This window comes from Hesperophylax consimilis, chromosome 18 (assembly GCF_061612785.1).
Source record: "Hesperophylax consimilis isolate HC1 chromosome 18, BYU_Hcon_1.0, whole genome shotgun sequence".
Taxonomy (NCBI): Eukaryota; Metazoa; Arthropoda; class Insecta; order Trichoptera; family Limnephilidae; genus Hesperophylax; species Hesperophylax consimilis.
This window is the reverse complement of record NC_142853.1, coordinates 6803741-6818835: the sequence shown is the minus strand read 5'-3', so window position 1 is coordinate 6818835 and position 15095 is coordinate 6803741. Positions and strand designations below refer to the sequence as shown.

Here is a 15095-nt window from a genome sequence, read left to right as displayed (position 1 = left end):
TGCATTTTCTACACATTTATTTTCAAAATGAATAGTGCCATCTATTGAACAAAGAGATAACTTTTTATTTTCTAATTTGTGAATTAGCGACATCTAGTGATTTACAAGAAAAACTTGTTTACGATTCTCGGACATTCAATAAATTTGACGTGCAAATTTAAACTGTCGTCTAAAAAAGTGTTTTCGGTCTTGGTACAGAGAGGCGCGAGCTATCTTGTGATGAAATTATAAATCCCGAAGCGTGGACGCGTGTAGTATGGTTAGCTTGCACAACTTTGTTGTAATTGTTTCTCTCCGCTGTGTGTCTGACGTATAATTATTGTCGGTTTCGCCTCCCGCGTTCGATTGTGAAAATCTGTATTTTTCGCATCCGAACGAAATTCATCTGTGAAAATGGTTTAATATTCTTTTTTCAAAAACCAAAACGTGCTTCAACTGTTCACAGAACGTCAAAATATCAAAAAGTCATTCCGATTTGTGTGTGATTTACTAATAATTTATTAGAAAATGTTTCGACCGTTGAAATTACTAGGCAGAAATGCAGTGAAAATTGTAACAGTTCATTCCCACCGCTCGAAAATAATTTTCACCGAATCCTTTTTGGATAAGGCAGAACGAATGAAGTTATGGAACACGGAGAACAAGCAACTCTTCGGTTGTATCATCAAGGACAAGAAAGCGTTTCAGAAGGAAAAACGAAAAAAAGGTTAGAATATTATTGGTCCTGTTATTAAAAGTGTAAATAGCTTGTGTAAATTGTAAAATTAAACTGGTCGGTGTATTGACCTTTCTCATTTAAATCAAGGTTGAATTCCTCCGGTGTAAGGTTTCACTGCAAGAATGATGCAGGCTTCTCGCTTGGCTTTGAAAGCAAGGCTCGTGTTTATATTTAGCTGTCACTGGCTGAATAATTACGTGTTATGTTTACTTCCTCCTTCCTCGTGTTCATGATCGCTACGTATAGTACGTATTTTGTATTAAGGAACCTTGAATGTTGGTCTATTTTCATTTCTGCGTTTTTTTGTTGTAATTTTATCTCTGTGGCGCCGAAAAGAAACTCGCGCGACTGGCGTCTAGACTGATTGCTCACTTGGCGACTTCAGTCAAGTTCAGTACATTCGTGCAACAAACGCAATATTATGGTATTTTACAATTTGGATGACTGAAATTACTTCCAGCTTCCTAAACAATACTCTACATCTATTGATTCAATTTCATTATATCTTAAATTCTGATTCAAAACTTTAGAGTTCCCTCACAGCCTATCATTAGTCCCTGATACAGAATATTGTACAACAATTGCAGTCCCACAAATGTTTGTTCCTATAAATCCCTTTTAAAATGGAGAACATGTAGAAGGTTATTTACCAACTACAATTATTATGACTTGTGCAATAAAGTTTAATATTGTTGCCTTGTATGGCACAGGTGTCCTACACACGGGCTGCAAGTTATCTACCCACACTACGAAAACTAACTCAATAAGCCAATAAATACGGCTTGCATTCAGCCTATTATTGCTTTCGTATGTTTTCCTAAACATGTGAAGTTTACATTCTTTATGTTTGTAAATAATATATTGTGCAAAATTTGCGCCAAGCCATATATTATATACCAGCATAATAAAAAGACGCATTATATCTTTATCTCCTCGATGAAATAAATTATCAAAAATTGCAAACTAAATATGTATAGGTTTCGGGTACACGGTTTGCAGTTCTTCAGCTTCTCGATGTTTTATCAGTCATAATATTTATATTAGTTGTTATTAAACCAAATATACAAGGCATTTATGAGCAGCTGTTATTTATTGAATGTTTCTACAGATATTAATTCAAAACTGAGCGAATCAATTTTTTTAAATAATTATCAATAACTTGCAAATAATTGCCAAAGCTGCCTATAGCTGTCACGCAGCCATTTCTCGAAAACTGATTTAGATGCAGAAGATTATTTGTTGTTTAAAATCATGAAGATTAGCAGTAGTTCTTGCTCTAGATTGTCATTGGAGTGTAATTTAGGATTAAAACAAAAAATAAATTTAAATCGAATAAACCATATTTTTGGGAAAAAAAAGTTTATTAAAACTTTCATATGAAAACACAGATTAACTGGCTTAGTGCTAATCACTCCCATGGGCAGAACAAGTAAAATTTATTCTTTTGCAAAGGAAGCAACCAGCAAACTTGTATGTTGTATCTTGTCCACTTACGTGGCTGTATGAACTTGTGTTATTATTTTAATCAAGAGATATTTTAGAAAATTAGCTTCATTAAAATTATCCAAGTATTTATTGTTATTACATACTCAGATACGTGGAGGGACAGTCTGACATCTGGACTTGGACATATTATGTGCCTACTTAATAAAAATGCTGCTCTTAATAAAATGAGTTATGACCTGTCGCTAGTTCATATACATTCTAATAAGGGGATTAAAAAAAACAACAAAAAAACTAGTTGCAAATAAATTTACTGTTAAACAAGTGTGTTGGTAGGTAGTAACTGTTAAGTGAATATTGTTTTCCAGTGTCAATAAAAAAATTAAAGGTTTTTCAAAATATTGATTTTATCTTGCTAAAAAAATCCTTATTTTAACTATATTAATGATTAATTTATTGATTGTCTTTTACAAACATTATACATTTCGAAAATTTACAACCATACCGAAATGGAGACTAATACCTACCTACATATTATACATATCAGTACAATTATGTTCACTAAACAGTCATGCATATCACTACACGCTTATTATGTTTTGCTAGGAATATATATCTGCAATTAATGCACTCCCACCATATTTTGGGAAATGGGTGTGTTGTGTAAGATGTTTGTTTATATTTTTTGCTTTGATAGTAGGATAGTTTGACGTCCGTAAAATTGGAAAACATCCAAATTTTTTGTTAGGTTTATACATTTTCACGTGATTGCTAACTATGCAGTAAACAAACTGATTTAGCGCATTTACAGCCTAAATTTTATTAAGTACACACCAAAAAATAAACCTTGTACAATATTGAAAGTATTTAAGATATTTTCTCATGTTTTATTTATATTTTGCAGTTACCAAATTGGCCAAAGATTCCAGTACTTCCAAAGATGCTGACTCCTGTTACGTTCCTGTTTCATCCACACCGAAGAAGATCAGCAAAAAAACGCTTCCGCAAATAGATTCCATTATTCTTCCAAACAAAGATTTTATAATTTCCCCTGATAAAAATGTCCTATTAGATAGTGCAATGAAATCGGCGATAATTAACGACTCTGGGAATTTGAAGTATTCTAAATATATGTTCAACAATAAGAAACATCCTATTGAGATTGTTTCGTCAAATATAAAGAATGGAATTCTGTCCGCCTCCAACTTTGCCGTGCCTTCAATAATTGCTAGAAATTTGAGACTGTTTCCGATGATGAGTAATCAGAAAGCCAATGTAGCCGATAGCAGCTCTGAAGAAGTCCAGGAGGAGAAAATCCTGCAGGTGCGATCCACAAGCATTGAACACAACAAGTTGCCGTCTGTCACCAAGATCTTGGAGCAAACCATGTCTCCGGAATCTAGGGAAGCTCTGGAGAAATGGAGGCAGGAGAAAATCGCAGAGCTCGGTCCTGAAGAATTTGAGAAATTTTATCAAGGTGTGTGGAATTGACATAAAACATTATTTATTATGCAAATAAAAAACAAATATTTGTGGATAGTCGTTATGACGAAGCTTGCATAATATGCCTACATGAAAGTAGTTTTATTCTATTTTATTCGATTGCCGTCTAATGGTAGCAAGGGCGTAGCTATAGCATTCACATTGGGAGTGGGTGTTCGACCCTGTGGGGGGTGCAAGTGAGAAAAGGGTTGAGGTTGGAAAATTTATTGAAAAGTTTTTTTGGGACCTCTACTTATCACAACTTATTATTTAAATCCCATGGATAAAAGAGATGTTGAAAATATTTTTTTTATTAATTCCATTAATGGGATGTACTAGTTCTATTTTCCTTTATTTATTATATATGCCCTTGAATGGAAGTATTATCTTATTATCTATGTAAAATAAACATTACCACACCTAACATTACTCCAAAGCAAATTTTTGACTCATAGTAAAAATAATAAATAATAAACAATGATTTTACACATAAATATTACTATGTATGATGTATGTACATTCCGGATTCTTGGAAAATTTTGCATGTCGATTGATGTTTTTGGGAGTCGTGTTTTGACAGAATTTTCTCTAGCAGAGCATTCAGTATATGAAGGGTGTCTGGAGAAAACAATGAGATTTAAAACACACAATTGTTGAGATAGTTAGATTTTGAAGTTTACAACACAATAAATTATATGGTAATCTAAATAAAATCAATAACTTTGTAAACATTCACAGACATAGGAATTAATAGACGAGAAGATAATGGCGAGGGGTAAAATCAACTGTTGAAGAACGAAGGGAGTGAAGCTGACTGTGATTCGTCAATAAATCAATCTGACAGTAAATAGGCATCTCGCATTATAATATCACCATTTACTTCTTAAAAGTAAAATCTGCTTTTGAATGAATAGACATTTTTACATGGGAACGCAAATTACTCGCCACGTTATGAACAAATTTGCGAAGTCCGAATTCGGCAAAAAAATTCGGTTCTATTTTCACAGTCGAATATTTCGTTTAAGTATTTAGTTAAGACACTTTTATAAATGTTCATAATTTACTTCCCAGCAACCAACCAGCTTTGTGTTTCGCGTCCAGACGTTTCTCGATGTGATAGTAACAACTGATTCATATTATACGATGTGAATATGCTTAAAATAAAGTAAAATAATGCTTATATATGGAATGTAATACGACAATTGGGTTTATTCTCTTTTTCACATCTATTTTTACAAGTTTTCATTTTTTTTTTTTTTTTTTTATAGTGAATACCTCACAAGAGTCCCAACTGCTCCCGTCTGGAGCCAGTTAGTACAAGTCAACATTTTGCCGTGTTATTTCGTAAAATGAACCGATGATGCCTCGACCATAGTTCGCACAAGAATGATGACGTCACGTTTTCAAATTTCACTTGAGGCCATACGCGAGCATAGCCGGCTCCAATGGAACCGGTATGGGGAGTGGGGATAATACGCTTTTAATCACTTAGGGCAGGTCTACTAATATTCATATGTCTATGTAAACATTACTATTTAACCTGATGAAGGCCGGAGCATAAAACAGAAAAATATTTTTTCAACTTTCATTCATAAAAATCAAAAGTGGAACCTAATGTTTTACTAGCCCAAATGATGCTGATTTTATTTTTCATACACTTTTCGAAGCATTAAGGTCAAAATCGCACTACAAATTATTTTAACAATGATAATATTAGATGCTCGCATTTTCTCCGGAGACCCACCGGCAGTCCGCTGGTTAATCAAAAAGGATCGACATGTTTCAAAACCGATGGTTTCTTCGTCAGGATAAATGTATAATATTGCATCGAAGAAGAAGATAATTCTAATAAATCTAAACCGAACATGAAACAGAACAAGACACAGAAAAAAAAAAAAAAAAAAACGGTCCCACTAAGAATTGAACCCAGAATCTCTTGTCTTTTCGGAAATTACTTAAATAATTTTGCAATTATTGAAGAAGTATGGGATTCATTTAAATAAAACAAATTATTAATTTTCACATTATATTTATTTATTTAATTGAATAAAAAGGAATTCAAATTTATATATTTCAAATTTTTAAATAAAATGCGTGCATGTAATTACTGACGATATGTAAATATTTTCGGAGAAAACTGAGAACTTCCATTTGATATCAGGTGAAAATAGTATAGGTCCTTTGCTAGTACTTTGCTAGTCTTAGTTTATTCATTACTTCAAAAATCCGCCCCATCTTAGCACATTTAAAACAACTCGTTTTTTATTGATGATTAACACAAAACAAAAGACACATTTGTGTTCATCGTTCAAAGTCAAAAAATGGTACCGACAGTTGTGACAAAAACCAAGTTAGCTTGTGGGATAAAAACTACAGAAGTGCTGAGAAGGGACCTACATGGTTCTCTCCCGTAATGCATTGAACATTTATCGTTTCCTCCGATACTGGTATTTTTGTGTTAAAAATTTTTTTAAAAGAATAATTATTAGCCTGAAACACACATACAAATTGAAAAAATCTTCCGAGAAAGAATAAATGCTGCCGATGGGAATTGAACCCGCAGCCTTCTGATTACCGGTCAGCTGCTCTACCTACTTGTGTTAACGTTTAAACGAACATCTCATTGTATTCATCCAGTCTTTAAATGCACATAAAACTATATATTCATGACATTTAACATTTACACTCATCCATCATATATTTTATTACACATTGTGGGGATGAAATAAAATAAAAATATGATGTCAATTTAACATTTATTTGCAAGTGTACATTTACGTGTATTAAAGAAATTAAATAAGTAATACACTGCAAAACCCAAGACTCTGTAATTAAGGAATGAATATATCTCAGGGCGTGTACAAGGTTCCTTTAGAATCGCTTGTAAGATGGTCTAATTGTAAAGCATTTATTTCGTACATGTGACATTATAAAACTAGAAGTACTTACCTTTATACATAATTTTCGGGCGCCATGTGAGTGAAATGATTGACATCACAAATTATAATAAAACTAGAATTACGATAACCAGTATTTAAATAAACTGGATGACTCCTTTCCGTGTCATCCAGTGATTCACCCATCAGTCGTTTCCGAGAAAACCGTCTCCGTGAACTCTTCGCTGAGCACTCAACTCACTAGTTGACGGCCGATGATGACGGCCATTATGTTCCAAACAAGCGACTATATACTCGCTAAAGCCAGGCGCTCATTTGAGTCAACATCCATTAATAGTTACTAATCGAGTCAACATACAGATTCTTGGGGTTGCAATTATAACTGTTACAGGCTAACCAAATTGCACAGTTAACTAAAGAATGCAAAAAGTGTGACTCATTGTTTTCTCGCGACACCCTCCATTTATCATCTAATAAAAAGGCTTTGCTTGGTTTCGTTACTAAATACTTACCAAGTATACCTTTCTCAACATTGTTAATTACTTATGAATTCTTTTCAAATCTCCACATTTATTGTAATACATATTATGATTCATTCATCCATTTGTCAGTGCTCTTCATTATAATTTTTTTTCAGCTCAACTTTCATCGGGCTCTAGATTCCATGAACTGCTCAGCAAACATCTCGTCTCCCCTCATGAATGTTTGTCCATTGAAAAGCAGATCCAAGGAGTGTGGACTTCCGTGGGACACGTCTTGAAAGACATCAAGTCCGCCAAAGCTGTTGAATCTCATGTTGTTCACCCGGTTCTCAAGTACAAGGGAGTTATAGACTGTGTCGCTGTCTATCAGTAAGTTAATCTATTTATATATAAAGAAGATTGTCTGTGGCGGGTGGGCAGTGTTTTTTGATTTTTATACAAATCTACTATTTTATTTGATGAGATTTTGCACATTTAACCTTCAAAACCAGAGGAAGGCCAATGTCTAATTTCGAAAAACTATGTGTAAATCCCGGGCAACATCGGGGACGTATGCTAAGTTTCATAACTAATTTTCACAAAATACTCAACCAAATATCTTTGGTTTCGTGGAGGTGTACATTTTGATTATTCTGTGGTTTATTTATAAATTAAATATAAAGCTCGGTGTTTTCTCTTTCTAACACCGTTTATTTCATATTTCTAACTATTACAGTAAGGGAGACAAAACAATTTCTTTGAGACTACATATATGAGCTATTCCCAAAACTTAACAAATTGTCTCTAAGGGTCAGCTATTGCTGTTTGTTCCCAAAACCGAACAAATTAGCCTGAGGGGTTAAAAGATAATAACATGTACATTTATACATTGCATCAAACTGGTTTTTGCATCAAACTGGTTTTCGCATCAAACTGGTTTTTGCATCAAAAAGCATCAACTTTCACTGAAACGCAAAACAATGTCATTACATAATTAATTACAAATTATACACAAAGATGGTGCAAAACAAGGGCGTGCTTTAACTTTGAAACTTTTTGAATGAATTAAAACAATAATAACTTTACGTAATTGTAAAAAGCATTCACTTTGTGGCTCATCATAATTTATAATAAAAACACATAAATTTGTTTTTGACCACGATAGTTTTATTTTCACTCTACCGGTTTCGGAAGATCCCTTCCTTCGTCAGTTTTAAATATTCTCCTGACGAAGGAAGGGATCTTCCGAAACCGGTAGAGTGAAAATAAAACTATCGTGGTCAAAAACAAATTTATGTGTTTTTATTATAAAAATAATAACTTTGTATATAAATCCATGAATTTATCACAATTATTATTAATTAATGAAGAAACAGTGAGATGAAATTATATTTAAATTAATTTTTTTTTTTTTATTTCATGCTATCTCACTATTCATTTATTCCATGTTATATTTTGTCCTACTCTATATGTATACAATAAAATCCAGGTTATAAACAAAGTTATGAATGTGTTATTTCATTAGTATATCAATAATTTTTTCCATACATTTCCACAGTTGTTCAACAACAAAACTTCTCGACAACAATTGCTCTCGGTTAAAAGTACATAGTTATCGCACGCTACTGTTAAATATTATTCCGTTCTTCACTGATACTGCATTAGTTGAGTGTATGTAAATATTGATCATTTAATGAGAACATTGTCACATTTCTTATCATATCTTGTTATTTAATTGTGGCTGTAATTTATTAGAATTATGAAAGTGAGTTGCTGATTACAAACCATAGTTCTTCACATTCCTTGTAGTATTATTATAAAAAGATGTGCCTCTAATTATGTTTTTGTTTGTTTTCTATGTTTTGAACTTGTGGTATGCATTGTACACTGCTTATCAGCTCGTTTGTGTTGTTCATTGAGAAAATAATATAATGTTTGAAGTCATTTAGCAATGTACATATGTACAATGTATTGACATTATAAGAATATTTTGTATTTATTTCACAATTACATTCACTGCAAAACCATTATGAAGTCATGGAATTCAATTTTAATAATATTGACTGTATCAACTCCTGCTCTATACTTTGGTACACTTTAAAAGTTAATGTCTTTCAAATGTGAGGAAGAATCTTACCGGATAACTAATCCAATTTAATTACAAAATTATTAATTCTCATTTCCATGTTATCGTGTTCCACCCAGTTATAGCTACAAATTGATATTTAAAATTACATGCTTTCATATCCTACTAACTAACAACTAACAAATATTTTCATGATTTACATACATATAATTCTATTATTGCTATTGTAAAGTAACCATTTTTAGATAATCCACTTGATACACGCCAGGGCCAGTTGATTTGTGCATTAATTTTAGATTATGTACAATTTTATATATATAAGTTTTTGTCGCATGAACGCCATTTATTGGTATTCAAAAATAATAATTTCGTATTCCAAATTTACAGAGACAAACCAATGCTCATCGAATGGAAGAAATCCGATAAACCGAAACAGACCTTATCCGCAACCTACGACAATCCGATCCAACTGGCCGCCTACTTCGGAGCCATATCTCACGACCCCAACTACAAGCGTCTCAATGTCCGTGACGCTCTGTTGGTCATTGCATACACCGACGGATCACCTGCTGACTCGTACCACCTCAATATGGATCAGATGAGACAACACTGGGCGGCCTGGCTGACTCGACTTGAGAGATTCTGGGCCGACAAGGAGAAGAAGAAGGCCAGTGAAGTTGCTTCGCCGATCGACGGAAGTGACGATAAATCGGCTCTCTGAAGCACTATGACTACTGCAAATAAGTTATTCATAGTAAACCTTTGATTTGGTTGGATAGTTGTGATTTAATTACTACTTTAGTAAAACCACTCGTATAGGCTGCAAAATGTGTGTTTTGCTTTACTTCTCATGGTGTATTCTTTAATTGATGTAATAAAAAAGCCTTTCCCACACTGGAGGCCCTGAGGAAAATAATTCCCTCAGGGCCTATATCATCTTTGGGAGGGCTCTTTTGTGGGTCTTTTTGAAGAAAACTAGTTAACATTTTTGTCAGAAAGAGATTCATGATACCCACAAATTGATATGATTTCTTATTGGTTTATTTTTAATATTATTTGTTCTGTGGATATTGCACCTGGTGTGAAGTATGTCCAAAAGAATGATAATTTTATGTTGATGAAGGTATAAAAGTTGGCTGTGGATGATATTACTATGATTTACTAGATTTTAATTAAAATTTTATAATCCATAAAAATTGTAAAATAACTATAATATTGTGCTGTAATTTCCTTGAAAAGTTTTTTTTATTATGCCATTTAATATCTACTTTTGGTTGCGAAAATTTCTACGATAATTGATGATAAATAACTCATTAAAAATAGTATTTTTTGTAAATAAATTGATGCAAATAAGTTAAATGCTTATACGTAATATGTTCTCACCTGACTAAGCTCATTGAAAACAATTGAATACATTTAAATTCCAATTATCGGATGGCCTGACTTGAAAAACTAAAATTCACTTTTTTTAGATCTGTGTTTTGCCGAGTTACCTACATAAGATTCGATCCTGATTTATTTTAGTTTTATGTAGATATCTAGTCATTCTAGTTGTAACCTGAATGCAAAGTTTGTTTCTTCATACATAATAATATATTCAATGATAAGACATCTCAGCAATCGTTTGAATTATCTTGAATAATTCAAGTGTCTTGATCGATACATTTTGAATACTCAAAAGACAAATGGAATGAACGGTTCACCTTCCTAGAAAGGGGCATGATTCGTAGTTATTTAATTTATTTTCTTTATAAGAAAAAAATAAAATTCTCGTGTTTATTTGACTGATTTGAGGTAATGATTGCTAATGTTTATTTATTAATAAAAATTCAATGTCATTGGAGAGATGCCAAAATGTGTGGCATTTTAAAGGAAAACAATTTTGAATCACAAGGCCCCGAGTCCAGATGCCAATTATCTTTGACATTCTTGATATTTATAATTCGTCAGATTTTGATGTGCTTATAACAAATACATACACATTATTAAATTTAAATTGTGAATTTTCTAGGTTTAATGTGAGACTGGAAGTATATTGGAAATCTATTTAAGTTCTCATACTTTATCTATTTTATTTTCTATGTTAATGGCTCATAAATAACATTAAAAATTTATTTCTTTATGTTTTTGCATCCATTCGAAGAAAGCACTCTTTACCATATGGTTAGAAAAGGTAGGCCACTGTTTTTCCATATTTTTTGACATTATGCTCAATATCAAAATGTTTTTACTAGTTATATTTAATAATGATTGGAAATATTTGTTTGTATTTGCTGATTTTGATTTTCCTAAATGAATGCGATGATCACTAAGTAAAGTAACTTTGGAAGATATTATTTCTACCTACATATTATTATAACTACTATATTTTAGTCAAAATACAATAGTAGACTTTTTGAAAATCTATCTAAATTTATATTGTTCACAGCTTCCAATTTTTGTAGATAAAAATACCACTTATTAATAAATAAAAATACGGGAATATATTATGTTTCATCATATTATTGTTTACTTGGAATACTTAGTATTAATTTTATGAATACATTATAAAACTATTTCAAACACCAATTTGCATTTCTTCTTGAACATTAAAATCAGCTTTTAAAAATACTCTGCCTCTTGAATTTGTTAATAATTTCCTAGTAATTTTAATTTAACAAGACTGCACTCAATAGTCATTACTTACTGCTAGTTTATTAAAATTAGTTACTATTCAATTTTTTCCATGTACGCTATGTTTGCTTTATTTTGTATGATTTAATAAATCTTTTCAAATATGTATATTGCTTTGTTACTCTCTTATTTGATGTAGCAGACTAATTTTTATAATAATGCTTCAACATCGTCCTAAGATCAAGTGCTCCTGCTCCAATAAATCTCAACATATTTATGGAAATTATGCCTGTTAAGGTTGTTTTAGAGCAAGGCTGCCCAACCTTTTTAACAGTTGGGCCAAATTGACGATTTTGAATCACTGGCGGGCCACTGAATACCTGACGGTTCCTATTTCCATGGGGGGGGGGGGGGGGGGGGGGGGGGGTTGTTAGAGAATTTCTATAAAACAATTCCCACAAAAAAATTCAAAATGAGTGCTCCCCACAAAATATTTAAAATCCATGGGGGGGGGGGGGGTTGTTACGGAACTTCGCTGAGAAAAAAATTCCGCGCACCCAAAAACATCATATGTGATTCCCCACAACAATTTTTCAATTTTTCGAATTCCATGGGGGGGGGGGTGGCTACAAGATTCCATTTCGGACGCAAAAAATATTGTATCAAAAACCGGTGTATTTTTGTTTGAAAAGTAAGTTCAACAGGTTGGATTTTTTCGTCGCTGATTCTCGTTCTGAGTAGCCTAAATAGCGATAAATCGCCTTCCTTGGCAACACTGGTGACCGCGCGCAAGCAGCAATGTTTGTTTTACCGCGGGCCCGCGACACTTTTTCAAATTGGCGGGTTTTTTGAAAATGGTTCACGCGGGCCAATTATAATTCGTTCGCGGGCCACATTGTGGCCCGCGGGCCTGGGGTTGGGCAGCCTTGTTTTAGAGGATGTGATATGTCACAACGTATATATATACATTTTGGTCAGGGTTACCATATGACACAACGATTAGGCATGTCTGCACTTGACAGAGTCACACCCAAAGACGATATGCAGTTAACATTTTTTAATGTACTGATCTTCATTGACAAGTCGTGTCGTTGCATACATTTCAAGAAACACAATTTTTTTTTCCTCCTATACAAAATACAGCATGTGTCACATAACGAACCTCTGTTTTCGGACTAGTGTCTGTCAATATGTTAAATTTGAATTGTAATTATTCATTTACACATTTCCAGAATATTTTGGAAGAATAAGGAATAGCGATGAGGAAAGCAGACTCCAGTTTTGCCAAGTCAGTAGTGTCAAATATTAAAGCTTTGAGTGATGAGAAAGCATACATATTTTAATAAATTACATTCATCTACTCTGTTTTGTAAATATTCTTCATTGTAGCATCGAAGCACACATTTTCTGTGCCTACTCTGATTTTACACCAGTTCCGGACTATTCAACAGCCCTGATAATGATAAGATTTAGAATTAAAAAAAAAACCAAGTAGAAGAAGTCTTTAATCGAATCTCATGAACTAGGCTTGAACAACTAATAAAATCTCTAAATAATATAAAATAAAGTCACTATCTGCGTCTGTCTGTTTGTGTGCTTAGTTCCTCCAAACTACGCAACGGATTTGGATAAAGTTATCACTTGCACTTAAAGAATTTCTCCCAGAAGGTTTATCTATATAAAACATGCATATCAACCACAGACATATGAATATATAGACTAGAAATTAAAGATGAGGGGAAAATCAACTGTTGAAGAACGAAGGGGGTAAAGCTGACTGTGATTCGTCAATAAATCAATCTGACAGTATATAGGCATCTCGCATTATAATATCACCATTTAGTTCTTAAAAGTAAAATCTGCTTTTGAATGAATAGACATTTTTACATGGGAGCGCAAATTACTCGCCACGTTATGAACAAATTTGCGAAGTCCAAATTTGGCAAAATAAATTTCTTCTATTTTCAGAGTCGAATATTTCGTTTACGTATTTAGTTGAGACACTTTTATAAATGTTCATAATTTACTTCCCAGCAACCAACCAGCTTTGTGTTTCGCGTCCAGACGTATCTCAATGTGATAGTATATGTTTCTACAACTGATCCATATTAAACAATGTGAATATGCTTAAAATAATGCTTATATATGGAATGTAATACGACAATTGGGTTTATTCTCTTTTTCATATCTATTTTTACAAGTTTTCATACCACAAGCCACCATTTTGCCGTGTTATTTCGTAAAATGAACCGATGATGCCTCGACCATAGTTCGCACAAGAATGATGACGTCACGTTTTCTAAATTCACTTGAGGCCATACTCGAGCCCAGCCGGCTCCAATGGAACCGGTATGGGGAGTGGGGAATAATACGCTTTTAATCACTTAGGGCAGGTCTACTAATATTCATATGTATATGATATCAACTTTATAGAAAGTAGAGAAAAGTCGATCAAAATAATGTACTATGGAATTAAATATCTTAAAAAGGGCTATAGAAAGGTCTTTTGTGGTATGTCTATCTCCCAAGGATAACCCCCAGCATCGCCGGGTATACATCAGCTAGTAAGTAATAAGCGTAACCGATCGATCTGAAATAAACTTGTTACTCTGGTAAGATTAATTATTTTATTTGATGCTTGCATTGTGAGGGTTGTCAGGTCTAGTAAGTATAATGAGTGAATGGTTTCCGGAAAGTTTATCATAAGTTTAGGTGCTAGTAATGATTATTTCAATGATTTTATAATATTCTTTATTTAAACCTGTTAAATATGTTGATTGGCGACATCTAGCGGATGCGTTCAAAACATGCTTCCAAAATGCTAGCAGGAAACTGTTATTTCCGCGCTCTACCTTGTCAATTTTACCGACCCGGATAAAAATTCTAGCTAGGTATTTCATCGTTTTTTGACAATGCTAAACTGCCTTCGTATTTTATGAAAATGTATTATGTACTTTTATCTTGAAAGAAGAATACAATATTATTAATTTTACACGTTGAAATGCCGGAGCCAGCAAGCAAATACTATACTGGGCGGCTTTCCAAGATACCTAAACTCAAGCGCTTATAATGCATAACTTATAACACAGGGCACTTGAGGATTTTACTAGCGCCATGCTCCGTTTGGATTAGGACCGGCCCTACCTAAGCTATCGCTCTTTATAGATAAATGAGAAATTCAAATGAAAAATATTACGTTTATTCGAAATAAATTTGCACTAGCAAACGTTGGATGTAAGGATTAAATTTTTTTTTGCGTTTTTTTTATGTTTGCGAATATTTTTTAAATACAAAGAAAAGTAGTTTATTCACTGTTCTCCTCATTAGGTATTCCTGTTCCGAGGCTGACTGTATGTCGTTGTATGGGTGTTAGATCATATTTTCCTGTATCTTCA

General features: G+C 33.1%; 1 protein-coding gene across 1 annotated transcript; it reads left to right on the top strand.

Annotated features, from left to right (window-relative positions):
* Positions 1-234: 234 nt before the first annotated feature.
* LOC149415293 (uncharacterized) lies at positions 235-11868 on the top strand. The gene is made up of 4 exons (XM_089642267.1): positions 235-706; positions 3066-3638; positions 7178-7391; positions 9475-11868. The coding sequence occupies exons 1-4, from the start codon at positions 508-510 to the stop codon at positions 9806-9808; spliced, it is 1320 nt and encodes a 439-aa protein (XP_089498393.1). The 5' UTR covers positions 235-507; the 3' UTR covers positions 9809-11868.
* The last annotated feature ends 3227 nt before the right edge of the window (positions 11869-15095 follow it).

What these genes read in the sequence shown, in the direction of transcription:
- LOC149415293 (XM_089642267.1), top strand. Translation starts at nt 508, where the DNA reads ATGTTTCGACCGTTGAAATTACTAGGCAGAAATGCAGTGAAAATTGTA. An exon ending in GAAGGAAAAACGAAAAAAAG is followed by an intron (nt 707 to 3,065) that starts GTTAGAATATTA and finishes TATATTTTGCAG; the next exon opens with TTACCAAATTGGCCAAAGAT. An exon ending in GACTGTGTCGCTGTCTATCA is followed by an intron (nt 7,392 to 9,474) that starts GTAAGTTAATCT and finishes CCAAATTTACAG; the next exon opens with AGACAAACCAATGCTCATCG.